This window comes from Lagenorhynchus albirostris, chromosome 8 (assembly GCF_949774975.1).
Source record: "Lagenorhynchus albirostris chromosome 8, mLagAlb1.1, whole genome shotgun sequence".
In the NCBI taxonomy this organism is placed as follows: domain Eukaryota; kingdom Metazoa; phylum Chordata; class Mammalia; order Artiodactyla; family Delphinidae; genus Lagenorhynchus; species Lagenorhynchus albirostris.
The window spans coordinates 17,890,289-17,904,867 of NC_083102.1; the positions used below are offsets into that span (position 1 = coordinate 17,890,289).

Genomic DNA, 14,579 nt, shown 5'->3' on the forward strand with positions numbered 1-14,579 from the left:
ATATTTTGTTGGAAAATTGCCTGTAATAAGTATTTAGAAATATGAAATGGCGGGCTTCCCTGGTGGCGCAGTGGTTGAGAGTCCGCCTGCCGATGCAAGGGACACGGGTTCGTGCCCCGGTCCGGGAAGATCCCACATGCCGTGGAGCAGCTGGGCCCGTGAGCCATGGCCGCTGAGCATGCGTGTCCGGAGCCTGCGCTCCGCAACGGGAGAGGCCACAACAGTGAGAGGCCCGCCGGGCGCAAAAAAAAAAAAATATATGTATATATATGAAATGGCTTTCCTCTTTAAAGAATGAAACCAAGACTCAATCTGAAGTATGCATTTTGCTATACCATCATCTTTATTACATCAGATAGAACTCTTGTAATCAATATAGTACATAAAAATAAGTGAGGCAAAGACATTTGGAGGAATTCCATTTATTGTGGATGCATTTTCACAATATATATTTATTGCAGCGATCAATTATCAGTGAAAAATATCGTGTTTATAAAATTTTTAGGAATGGCAGATTCACAGAACATGCTAGTCACCTTGAAGTTTTACTTCTTAAAAAGATAACAGAGAGAATTGTAATCAAACAAGTAAACAAGGAATTTTTCAAGAAATTAAATCCAAACTGAACAAAATTCTACCCTAAAACTTATTCCATCCAAATATTGGAATAAAAGTCAGGATCGATCGATATATTCTCTTCTTAAATTTAGACTTTCTAGAAAAAAACATATAATAGTGATCAGGAGAGGCTCTTATTCAAAAGTACAACAAAGAAATGTTATCTTGCCATAGGACTTAATTCAAACTTTGATCCATTTCACTCGAATGCTGGCAGGCAATGCCAACTCAGGCACTGCATGTAAATTCTAGTTCATCTTATCATAGACTCATGTCTACTCTGTCATGGATGGGTGACTTATGCAATATTGCTGGCTTTACTTTCTTTGGCCCAGATGTGCTAAAAGCTAGAGGATTCAACAACTCTACTGATTTATGAGGAAAATGGACTTTGGAAGGCACTGGTCACTCCTCATGCCAGCCCTACCCTGGCTAGCTCTCCCAGGGGAACACTGTGGATTAGAAAAGAGTCATTTGGGAGGCTCCCTCGTTGTGTAGGAATTGAGACTAAGACAATTTTGGTAAGTCATGAGGTATACGTTTATAGAACTACACTATATGTATATCTCTATGCTAGAACATATTGCCAAGACACTGGAGTACTCTTTTATCATCTATTGTGAAGAATAGATGAACGCTTATTAGCTAAAATAAGATCTGATACCTGGATTGGGTGTGTACAAATGACGAGTTGATAGACTCTTAGGGAAAAAGGTAAAACTAATAAAAATTACATATATTTTTTGAAAGTTCAACACATTATCAACTTATGGCAAGTGCCAATGACTAATAAAGGTAGAAAAGTAAACTAAAAAGATGTTTCGGTAAGTTAAAGATGGAAGTACTGTCATGACTCCTAAATATTGGCTTTTGCTTACTTTTCTGCTTCCAGAGATTACCCAAAGTTGGTCGTAGTACACCTATTCATGGAATTCCAATCTGTACAACTTTGTCACTAAAATTCTCGTGTTTAAATTTTAGAGAAGGAAGAGACCTCAGACATCATCTAAGCCAACCGATTGTGAACTTGATTCTTAAGAATGAAGTTTGGAGCAAGCTTTGAGATTTAGTACAATTCACACTGGACTTCAAGACTGCTTTTAATTATAAACTAAATACTATGCTTTATAGAAAATGTCAATTCATTTTGACATTTCTAATCTCTTTCTTATAGGTTATTGGGCATTGGAAACATATCGATACCTATTCTGCCATGTTTCTATTGGCAAATATTAATATAATATTGTGATTTTTAATTTTTAAAAAGCAGTGATATTGGCTAGTTACAGGGACATACTGCTAAATATAATAGCCTAGCACATAAAAAAGCTTTCTACCATTAGTGTGTTTGTATATGTGTATGCACATACATACATGATCACGTCATCTAAAATGTGGTTCACTATCACTACCAAAGAAATCCACAAAGCAACCAACCTAAAGAAATCAGTACCACTGTCAGCTAACATCAAAATCCAATTTAGATATTCATCAGCATGAAAAAAGTAATACCTTAACAGTACATCTTTTTTTTTTTTAAAGACAATCATTATTGTAGTATCTAAAATCTGAAGTGGGTGACTTTCACAAAGTGTTATAATTGCCTACTAAGATAATTTCTTCCATGCTTTATTCTAAAGTGCAGAAACAACATGATTTCTGTATTTAAAAAACAAAAAAACAAAAAAAACACTATGGTTCATTTTTCTGGATACTGCACACATTCCTCAGGCAATTTTCAACTTGAATCTCCTTTTGTTGACTTCCGATGTGGTTACTATCACTGTTCAGACACAGAGTTATGATGATCAGTAGAAAAGTCTCTATTTCACAGCATGGGTTTCTTTAGAAACAGGCTCCTGTGCAAAGGCAATACTTTTACCATGAACATCTCTAGACCGTGATTATTAAATATAGTGATAATATACATGGGTTTACTGGGATAATGAAAAACAAAACAAAAGAAAATGAACCCAATTTAGTAAATCAACATAAATATAACACAGAGCAAATGAGCCCTCTTCAACTGAGCTGGTCCGGCATCTTGAGCGGCTACTTTGGGTTCTTTCTTGAACTGTCTCAGACCTGCTAAGAGAAGAGAGCTTTAAGTCGTCAGGCCATGGTCTTTCAGCCAGACATTTTGTGTCAGAATTAAAAAAAAAAAAAAAGATAATATGGCAGGAATAAATGTCTATGAAAGGGAGGATTATTTTTGGCATTCTCTTCAAATATGCTCCTCTTCTTTCAGTCTATCCTTTCTTCTGTTGGTTTTTTTGCTTTCCTCTTTCTTTCTTCTTTATATTCCCCTTTTCATATCTTGATCTTGAGCCTTGCTCATAGCATTCAGGGTCAAGAAGGTTTTTTTTAAACACTACTTACTACAAGGGCCAGGACTCTATACTGTGTGTTCCAGGACAGGCACACATGACTGAATGGCTGTCTCAGCCGCATCAAGGCATGATAGTAAACTGGACTATGCTTATCTTTAGTGTTCTCCTATTTTTTCATTTCCTACCTCCTATTCTTATGCCCCTACCCTTGAAACTTATCTGACCAATGGTCTTATTGTACACCATTTCTTCCCCTCAGCTAGCTGCTAAAAATTCTTGCTGAGGTATTCACAAATGTTAAAGTGTTATGAATCTGCAATTTCAAATGCGTTGTATAGTTTCATTTCAAAGGGATTACTGCGTGATACTAATGAATTTGATATTTTGGACCAAAGGAGCTACCTACTTTGCTACCTCACAAACTCAGCTCTGGGCCTGCTGGTTATGTTATTATTATTACTGTAGAAAGAGTTTTGTGGTATAGACCAAGGAGGAGGGGGCAGTATGTATGTGTATGAAGTCTCACCCTGTCACCGTCCCACCTTGTACCACACACATTATTGCATAATTCCGGGGAGTACCATTCATGTTGTATGTGAGTGGTGTTCTCTGAGACCTACCATTCCAGATCATATCTTTACTCTACTTCCTAGAACCCTGGTTCAGAGGAATGTTGTCCAGAGGGGATCTATTAAACCTGTGACGATGGTCTATGGACAGCCGACACCCCCTACTCAGAAAGGAGACTACATAAACATTTAGACTATCATTTCTGAAAGGTCATTTCAAGAAGGGTCATAATGGCTTAGGCCAACAAAAGTTCATTCTTTGTTTAAAAAAAAAAAAACTACAAAATGATTCCCCTCCATTCCACCAGAAGAAAATTGTGCAAGGAACTTTAGAACTTTACATTTTCTGCTGAATATGCAATCCTAAAAAAAAGCAGCATGTATAAGGGTTAAGAATGCAGGCTCAGAAGAGACTGCCTGAGTTTAATCCAGGCTTTGCTCCTAATTTGCTGTGTGACTTTGAGAGAGGTACTTAATCTCTCTGTGCCTCATTCTCCTTAACTCTAAATGGGGGTAATAATAATGGTGATTGGAGAGTCAAATGAGATAATGTAGGTTGAGAAGGCATATAGTGGATGCTCATTACATTTTAGTGGTTTGTAATGGTGAAAATTATTACCGGTACTTTGAATATATTTAGCAGTTATTTAGAAAACTTAACTAATAGAGAAGATGCAACACACTCAGGAAGCTGCACCAGACTTATCAGCACGTCGTAGAAAGTAGGAAAGAGGAAGCAATTCTCTCCCTTCGGTGAGTTGTAGAGATTCTTCAGTTGCCTTTGAGATGTTCTTCAGTCCTGAGTTTGCTTAAAAAGTGCTTCTGGGTATAGAGTTCTACATCAGCCCATAAGCAGTCTATTCTAATCTTACTTATTGTCGCTCTCTGATTTTTCTCTTTTCAATTTTCCCTCTACCAAGGGAGAAGAGTGGAATTATTACTTGAATGGGGAATTAGGAGTTGAATTAGCTCCTTGTACAACAAGGGGTCCTATTTTTAGTTTGTGCATCATTTAGATATTGACCACAGGCCACTTTGTGAAGGATGAGCAGAAGGCCAAAGAAAGACAAATCCAAGCATTCTTAGCCATTAGTTTTCATAGGGTAGCAAATTTTGCTAACTTTTGAATATTATTTCAATTTTTTTGCCGTAACAGCCTTGAGTCCTAGGCTGCTGGCAATGTAACCCCTTAGAATGGTTCCAGAAAGCAGATTTGAAACTACTCAAGGAGACAGACATTCTTTCCTAGGTGATCTGCAAATTCTGATTTCCAAGCCTGGACCTTGTAAGGAAATGTAGACCATGGTTATACCACACAGCCTTCTGTTTTCAACACCCCTACCACGATGGTGTTTCTAGAATGTCTTACTGGGAGCCATCCCACAGGTCTAGACTATTTACCTTGTATGACTGACAAACCTACCATGCTGAAGGCTCCGTGACATTGCCTTTCACGGTACCATACACAAGTCTTTAGAAACTGATGGTTACCCAGACAAGACTCTCTGGATCAGCATTATTTCTTTTTTGACCCTGGGACAGCATACTGCAGGATACAGCAGGAAGAGAACCTGTGGAAAACAAATCTTCCAGTAGATTACCTTAGTGGGGGAAGTGACCTTGTCCACAGATTGCTTTTCCCAGAGGTTCCGCTTGCCAGATACGTCTCCTGGCCTCAAATCCTAATGAAGAGAAAGCAGAAAAAAATGATGGGTGGCTCTTCATATTTTCTGGCCAGGTCTAAATAAATCACCACATCTGCTGTTTGTTTATGTGTGTAATACACTTTATCCTAGTCATCTGAAATGGGTTGAATCAAAAGGATCGTTAGCCGTTGTTTGTTTGTTTGTTTGTTTTAACATCTTTCTTGGGGTATAATTGTGTTACAATGGTGTGTTAGTTTCTACTTTATAACAAAGTGACTCAGTTATGCATATACATATGTCCCCATATGTCTTCCCTCTTGTGTCTCCCTCCCTCCCACCCTCCCTATCCCACCCCTCCAGGCGGTCACAAAGCACCGAGCCGATATCCCTGTGCCATGTGGCTGCTTCCCACTAGCTATTTTATATGGACCCTGACCTATGCTGTGACAGGAGAATGGGCTGAAACTATCCAGCATTTAGGTCCTGTCATTCACCAAGGACTTAACTGTTTATTGACCAGTAAAATTGGAATATAAGCATATTTAAAATGAGATAGCCAATTTTTAACTTTCTATGTCCTTAGAAGTGAATCGAGCATAGGTTAGTTTTAAATAATTTTGAGGGGGTTGGATAAGGACCTCACCCCTTGCCAATTAACTTTTCTTTGGTGCCTTGCCCATGGCCCCCAGCCCTTATGACTTTAATGTGTACCAGCTGGACTTCCAATGGCCAACACTGCATCTCTTTGCATGAGGACTTCCTCTGGCTGCAGATGCCCACTTTGCTCCCAGGAGGCAGGCTGGACATCCAGAGAGTTAACACCCTCAGGAGCAGTCTTCAGCCACTCACTCATGAGATTTGGTGCAAGACTATTTCTCAGACTCGCTCACGCCTCAGGTAGGATACCTCGGAAGCATGTGTTTTGTGGTGGCTTTCAGGCTTTCCCAGCAGGATTATGTTTAACAGCCCACGTAGTGACTTGCTTAATAAACATTCTTTATTGGCTGGCTTCTTTTCCTGCCTCACTTCCTGTAGTGTTTTCTTCATGTCTCAAGTAAACTACCTGCACACGAACCACTATTTTAGGGTTTGCTTCTGGGCAGCCCAATCTAAGACACTTTTCTAATTGTACTTTCCTCAGATTAGAATCATTTTGTGTTTCCTGAGGAGCAAGGGGTAATTCAGAAGTGTATCAGGAGCACCTAGCCCCGTGAAATTAAACATTTACTACAAAGTGTACCCATAAGAGAAAGTGACAGTTGATGACATATATGAGAACATGTAAAGATCTTGGGAAGAAAACACTAAAATATGATCGATGACAGCTATATATCTTTGAATCTTTATTTACTACCTCATAATTAATTTGGTTTGGATAAGGATCCAAATTTCTGTTTCCATTTACTCTTCTTCCAGCGTTTGCTTATATGAATACTTGGCAAAGGTAGTCTGTAGAAAATAAATGTGTTTTACTGAAATGGTAATGTTGATTTTGGCAAACCCTTTTCTCATTAGGAAGGCAAAGCTAATAGCAACTACGTTTATCCATGGACACCAGTCTAAATGGACATGTATTTTTCTTAGTAGATACTATTGAGATTGCAACACTAGAAATGCACTGGTTAAAAACATTACCGTGTGAAGCAGTTCAGATTTGCCTTAATCTTACTGAATTTCTGGATTTTCACTGTGACATGGATTCCTGATATTCTATTAGAGAGTTACACCTATTTAACTTGGAACCAGTAAGCAACAAATCAGGTTGTTTTTGAAGAATTCCACTATGTACGCCAATGGAAGTCGAAGCTGCCAAATTGTCTGGAAGACTGTTTTAAAAATTTGGAAACTATAATTAGGAACATGCTAATGGAAGCTCTGGAAAGTGGCTATTACTACTTTATTTATTTGATTCATATAAGAAAAATATTTTTCTTTCACATGAATACCCTTCCACTAAAGAAAATGAATTGTATTTTCCTTGAATCCTACCTATGAATCATTTGAGATCACTTAAAGAGTTAAAGAGTCCATTTTAAGAAAATATGAACATCTGAGCAGTAAATTGGCATTTTAACTCAAATGGGAAATATAAATGAAATTACCTGACCAGCCTACATTTTAGAGAAAGACCCACTCCAGAAGAAGAGGGAGAAATGAAGGCAGGGAAGCAGGTTTCCAGTCAACCAGAGATCAAAGAATGAAGAAGAAAATTCAGCTGAGAAAGACAATGTTGGGGTTTTTTTTAAACAAAAAGAAAGACAAATTAGCATTTTAATTGCTGTATATAACATGTAGTTTAGACACAAAGAACAGACTAACCAGATACAACAGACACACTTAGAACTGAATTCCAGTTACAAAGTTACACTGAAGTCCTATAAATTCTACCCACAAATAGCAATAGACGTCTCAGTAAAGAATCAGGTGTAGATCAATGTTTAAATAAGTTACTAGTTTTCAGAGACCCAAATAATATTGATTTGACAAGCTTTTGAGCACTTTTAATTATATGAAAATTAATGCATAACTAGTAGCAGAGGATGCTTTTTCTCTTCAGTGAACTTTAGAACCGGACACTAATCCCATGGATTACTCTTTTCCTGGTTCTTGAGGTTTCACTGGGTGAGCACTCTTTTCGTAAAAGAATTTCTCTTTGATTTTTCCTTAATGGCCACATGCCATATGTCTGCAAACGCAAACCCAGGCTTCCCTTTCACCCATACATGCCAAGGAATATAAACAAGGGGTTGAGAATAAATCACCTCTGGTCGCAAATTAGAAGGGAGCCTTGGGGAGCCTCCTATTTGCTGCTGTCTTTAGGTAATCCTCTGACATCCTGGGTTCAGGGTCAGTCTGACCAGAATCCCAAGGGTGTCAAACTCACAGGCCTGACATGAAGGGCCAGGCTGGAAACACATGCCTGAAGAGGCTGGTGTAAGAAAATTTTAAAAAAGAAGGAATCAAGTTAAAGAATGCATGCCTCCACACCTTAAAAACATGTTCAAATTATAATTTAAAAGAAGGAATATAGGGCTTCCCTGGTGGCGCAGTGGTTGGGAGTCTGCCTGCCGATGCAGGGGACGCGGGTTCGTGCCCTGGTCCGGGAGGACTCCGCATGCCGCGGAGCGGCTGGGCCCGTGGGCCATGGCCTCTGGGCCTGCGCGTCCGGAGCCTGTGCTCCGCGGCGGGAGGGGCCGCGGCGGTGAGGGGCCCGCGTACTGCAAAAAAAAAAAAAAAAAAAAAAAAAAAAAAAGAAGGAATATAAAGCAAAATGGCCCTGACTACACAGATCTTAGCTGCAGGCCGCCAGTGTCACACACCCCCGGGAAAGACCTAGACAAAATTCTTTGCTTGACCTGTCTTTCTAAGCTGTCTTCCGGGACTTAACCTTTTGCCTGACAAGTTTTATGTATCTGCAGGATCCGTCCAGCCCTTTCCAGCAGTTTGGACATTTTCATTTCTTTTCTGCTGGATCCGTAGTGTCTGTGAGTTACCCTCCTGCCTTACTAAATTCCAAGTTATATCTTTCCCCAAAGAGACTGCCATACTGCTATTCATGACGTGGCACATTGCTGGGCCTACTACTCTTGGGATGTGCACAAAGCTCAAAGTTGTATATTAAGTACGATCTACTCAAACTGCCCTTTTATTTGCAACATCAATTACACCTTGCTTTGTTTCCACCTGGCCTTTATTCAGGAAGCCACACTAACGTACCAAATCCAATGGGACCTGGGGAAGAAGAGATCATTATGATGTATACTACTTGCCACATTCTTCCTGCCTTTTCTCCTCTATCCTCTAGTAGACAGTCTAGCAAATTACTTACTAAATACTAGATAAAGCAGGCAATGATTTTGTAATTTCCCTGTAATGCCTTTTTGTCCTGCCATTTTTAGGAGGCCGTCAATAACTCCAGAAAATGGGGCTTTCTGTGGAAACCTTGACTCATTTATACCTGTTGTAATAATAACTGTATTGAATCTTTTTAACCCTCCCATTAGGGTGACATAGATGATAGGCTTATCGGTTAAAGTGTTGATAGAAGAGTATGGGTCAAGTCCTGAACCAAATACATGAGTATAATCTGGGATAGAAATGAAACAGGTTGCAAATACATGTGTAAAAGTGACCATCTCCTTTAGCAATGTACCATACTCATCAAAGAAGAAAAACATATACCCTTTTCTCTTTATCTTTGCTGTAATGCGAAACCTTCAGTGTGTCCACGAACTTGCTGAACTTGTATTATATGCAGTGTTTTGGGGGAGAGGGTCTTTACATTTCATTAGGTTTTCAAAGGTGTCCATAATTCAAAAAGGTTAATAATCACTGATCTGGAACCACAAAACTTTATATAAACTGCCATTTAAAAAATAATTTCCACTCTTTATGTCACCTGGGGTGTTGGGGAAACTCGAGGCACTAAAGATCACATACCTTGTGGGTATGACCCCTCACCTCGACTGTCTCCTTTTATAGGGCCCCTTTCCCATATCTACTGGGAGAGGAAAAAGATTTTCTTTTCAATATATTAAGACTGTCCAATTGTAAATTGGGTTTACATTAGTTTTATACCTCTTGTGAGGCCCATATGCAGAGAAGCTCAAGCTGAATATTAATTGACTACAAGGAACTGTACCCAAGAAAAGTATGGACATATTTCCATTCTTTTCTTTTTAAATTGGAAAAGTGATAAAACTTTAGTGAATTTGGAGATTAAATATAGAGCAAAGGGATGCAACTAAATGCTCAACAGTGCAGAGGCCTAGGATTTGGAAAGCTCTTCTTCTACCTCTGGAATGGGGGGGTTGTGACAGTTGAGCCTTTGCTGCCTTGGGCACCAACAAAGGTATAAAAGCCAACTTAACAGAGAAAGTTCACCAGTATACAGTAGGGAGCTTAATAAGGTTTTTGATTATAACGATAAATGCAAGGCAATGACCAAATACATTCAATGAAAAGGTTAAAAGTATATTTTTATAGTAAGATAGCCACACTTAATAAGAAAATTTTACATTTCCAAAAATAACATTCATAACCAGCTTTTATAGTTTCTACTTTTACGGTTGTTTTTTTTTAAAAATGGCTTTCCTTTGGAGGTGTTGACAAGAAAATTACAGCAATTATTTCAACAACTACCCAGTAACTGTATTTTTGTGTTAAGTTACAGAAATTAGGCAAATTAGAAAACATGGGTTCAAATAGCCAACATACACATTCTTTTGGGAATAAGTCTAGGGGTGCTCTTGACAGAGAAATGGCCAAGATAATTTGACATTTTCATTTTCAAATTCCTATCTGTAATTTATAGAATAGAAGCTAAACATGCAGACCAGTTAAGAGTGTAAATTTGAACTGCCTCAACGCTCTGGGTGGAGAGGTGATGGTCCCATTTTACCTTCTGGGTAATTACAGTGCTCGGGACTGTTCTCCCTCAATCTGAAGCCCTCCTTCTTTGTTATTCAGCAGTCACGGCCTTGTTTTTCCCAGGCAAATAGACCAACAGCCTGTTTTCTTCTGTTGCTGGAAGCTGAGCTATGAGACAAATTCAGAAGAACCTGGAGCTACTTACAGAAGGTTTGGGAGCAGGTGACTTGTTTCCATCTGGGGTTTTGGTAAGCCATTCATTGATGCGGCTGGAGACCCCCACCTTTAAGCCAGCTGTTTCCTACAAGAGGCCAAGCATCTAATATTAAAGAAAAAAAAAACCTACCTGGAAAGAAAATTTCAAAGCAACCTCAAAATAATATCCAGTATTATTTCACATAACACTGATCAATTATTGATCATTATATTGAATATTTTGACAAAAATAAACCTTAAACCTGATATTTAAAGAGTATGTGATCTGGTGTTCTCCCCCCTGTACTTCTCCTACCCCCAACCCCAAGGTCAGTGATTAACTCTGGGTACTGCATTTAGAGGCCTGTGGCCAGAACACAGTGCATAGTCTATTAGCCTCAGGAACACATCCTTCCTGAGCTTGCTTTTTGGTCATTGCAAAAGTAAGTAAGAATTATACCTTTTTCACTGCTTTTGTAATTAACTATGTGATTCCTAAAAAAAAAAAAAGAAAGAAAGAAAAACCCAGCCTCCAAAATTAAAAGACGGCAATCCTCTGCTCACCTTATTTGGCGTGCCTGATGCAGTGGGTGATGAGAACACATTGCCTTTCTCCCACATGCTCTTGATGTTGCGGACACCTTCGGCAGGAACAGGAAGGTCCGAGGCTGCTGGCTTCGTAGGTTTTGCAGTTTTTGTTCCCTGAAGTATGTGAATTATTTTTAGGATTGGTGCTGGTAAGTTTGCGCTCGTAAAACTATAGTAAGCTTGCGTTCTTCAACACTATCACTTAACAAATTCACTGTGTAAATGCCTTCACCAAAAATGAGAGTCATAATTTCTGTTGTGAAAGTACATTCTGATGACATCTCTACCTCCAAATAAACCATTACATCTACTTCAGAGGATCTTTCGAAAGTGAAATATGCTTCTCATTGGGACTCCATTTCTTGTTAAGGTGATATGCTACTTCATTGCTACAACAGACACTTCTTGAGTGCCTGCTGTGTGCAGGGCACTGTGCTAGGCTCTGGGGACGTGGTGGTACGCAAGACAGTCCACTCGGTAAGCTGCAGTGGACTGACATTAATAGGAGAGACAGGAATTAGTTATACACTATTATCTCACGTTGCAGTAAGTGCTATGAAACATGAGTGTGGTGCCGTAAGCACGCCAAGAGAGCACACGATAGGACAGTGGTACTTAGTTTAGGGGGGCAAAGAAGGCTACTCTGAGGATGTGACATTCAGACCCAGATCTGACGGAAGACTTGAAAGAGGCTGGTGAACGAAGGAGAAAACACCGCTCCACGCAGAGCTAACAGTACATGCCAAGGACCAGAGACGGGGGTGTGCTAAAAGACTGAAAGACTGAGAGACCACTGCATGGAGACTGGAAGGAAGAATGAACGGGTGTAAAAAGAAAGGTGTGCATTCAAGATACTTTTCCAGCAGTAGTGATAGGCGTACCCCAAATCATGCAGTTTCTCTCCTGGTCCTGCTTTGGGGCCTGTGGCATGTGTCATCAAGGTGGGCAGCCAGGGTGAGTGGCACCATTGCTGGACTATGAAAGCCTGAAGCCACAGTTTTGGCTTCATTAATCCTGTTAGAGCTGTGATCAATTCAACCACAGAAAATAACTATCTGCAATTTGTCTTATAATTTAGCGGCCATTTAATCTTCTGAAAATCTCCTTTTGAATGTTAAGACTTGATTATTCACTTGATAAATCATCCAGACCTCTCTCTTTCTTATTCCCTCTTATCATTTGTTATGAACTATTTTATAGGTATCTCCACTCTGCAGTACAAAGGAGAGGAGAAATCAAATCAAACTGATCCAATTACTTCACAGCAGGTGACTAAAACCACTGACTAAAGTCTACACAAAGGAGAAAAAAACCAGAATCACGTCTTGATCAATGGCACCCTACCCTCTTAGTGTTTTGGTACTTGGAAATATAGTACATTATTTCTGAATAGAGTAACACCCCTAGGTCAACTGGGCGGAAAAAATGTTGGATTAGACAGAAGCATAAAACTATGATCCTTCATATATAAAACAATCAATTTGAAATTCATTAAATTCCAGCTGGCTATCATCTTTATATTAATTTATACTACCAATTTATTTGATAATAAAAGTTCTTATAGATAAAAGAGGACTAATCATGGTTGTAAGGGGCCTGTTTAAAACTATATATGGGAACACCTTTTATAAGGAATTAAGAATATTGAAGATATACTTGTGAACACATAAATAATATATTTAAATAACAATAAACTCATTCATTAAAAAAAGTAACACCTTCACTAAAGAATACAGGTGGAAAGTAGTAAACAATAATTTATTTAAAACTCTTCTATAATGTGTCTTTATTATTGTTTTCTCTCTAACTAGTTATAAAACATCATTAACATTCTAACACCACTGGACTTGATTATTGTCCTAAGTGTTTCTATGATTATTTATATAATCAGAGTTGATTTGTTTGACCATAACTCTGAGGACATCTCTCACCTCAATTGCACTGGTGTATTGCTCCAGTCTGCTGTCAATCTTGGAGACTACTGCTGCTTGATGAGTTGATTTAACACCACTGCTAAGTAAATAAACACACACATACATACATAAAAATGAGAGAATTTTTCCATACATATAATGGCGGATGATTCTCAATTCAACAATCAACCATATTACCTTTTCTGCACAGATTTATTCAAAAATTCTGCTCGCTCTTCTATCTAGGAATTGGAAAAAAATAAAACCAGTTAATATTTTCAGTTTATAAACAGTGTTTCTCAGCCCATACTACTATCTTCCCTGAACGTGGGGAATAAAAGTACCAAAGGGTGTCAAAGAGTATGAGGGTGCTGTGCATAGCACCTCTGCTAGAGAGGAAAACTACATACAAGGTATTTGATAATGAGGTTTGGGAGACGAAGGTAGGACTGGAAGAAAATAGAGAAATATGAAGTTCTGGAGACAAAGTGGAATTAAAATGCCTCTGAAATAATATAAATCAAGGGCAAAAATAATTACATTTCAAGACTAAAACAATTTTTTTTGCTTTCTGATGTACTTTAATTTTTTTCCATTATTTTTTATTGAGGTATAAACGACATATTACAGTACACTAGTTTTAGGTATACAACGTAACAAATTGATATTTATATATATAAGAAAGATAACCAGGAACTGTGAACTATTCACTTACTGCTTAGCCTGATTTTCTTATTTGATAGCTGTCAAACCAATTGCTGAACTTAATTTGCCCTGAATATAGGAGATGGGGGTGGGGATGAGTGAAACTGGGGCACAGCTCATCAGGAATGCTGGGGCCTCTCATGAAGGCCCTATTAGTCCAAGTGGGAAATAAGGAAATAAGCCCAGAGAAACCGCTATGGATATACACCGATGGGCAGTTTAGTCATTTTTAATAAATTCTTTTTTTAAAAGCCAGAAATTTTGCTACAACTAAAGCTGCTAAATCAAACATTATATTTTACTGAAACTGCATCACTCAAATCCAGATGTTCTTTATAGGTCAGCAAATATCTGTTGACTCCTCATGATACCCAACTCCAGGCTAGAAATATCCTCTGCCACGCGTCACCTATCATCAGCAAATAGTAACAGCTTCTTTGCATATGACTGCATGTGCAAAGCACACAGGTCCATTTTCTGCCCTGTTCAGGGCAGCCAAGGAGTCTACTAGGCTACAGTTACCCTAGGCTGGTGTGGTTGACCGTCCCCTACAATCTTTAAGACGTCATGGCTTTTTCTGGACTGTTGGCCTGGGACTCATGGATTATTAATAAATACCCTTAAGCTTTTTGGAAAACATGTTTC

The 14,579-nt window shown here is 38.7% G+C and overlaps 1 protein-coding gene across 10 annotated transcripts in view; it reads right to left on the reverse strand.

The window, feature by feature from the left end:
• Positions 1-406: 406 nt before the first annotated feature.
• Positions 407-14,579, reverse strand: part of CALD1 (caldesmon 1) — a 181,546-nt gene continuing 167,373 nt past the window's right edge. For 5 of the 10 annotated variants that reach the window (XM_060156628.1, XM_060156634.1, XM_060156627.1 and 2 more), the window contains 6 exons: positions 13,428-13,471; positions 13,248-13,329; positions 11,293-11,430; positions 10,739-10,834; positions 5,075-5,199; positions 2,914-2,947 (listed from right to left, as the gene is read on the reverse strand). In XM_060156628.1, the coding sequence (XP_060012611.1) occupies positions 2,929-2,947; positions 5,075-5,199; positions 10,739-10,834; positions 11,293-11,430; positions 13,248-13,329; positions 13,428-13,471 (504 nt within the window). In that variant the 3' untranslated portion in view covers positions 2,914-2,928. Of the gene's footprint in view, positions 2,707-2,737; positions 2,948-5,074; positions 5,200-10,738; positions 10,835-11,292; positions 11,431-13,247; positions 13,330-13,427; positions 13,472-14,579 lie in introns of those variants that run through there. The other 5 variants (XM_060156630.1, XM_060156637.1, XM_060156632.1 and 2 more) reach the window with 4 other exon arrangements.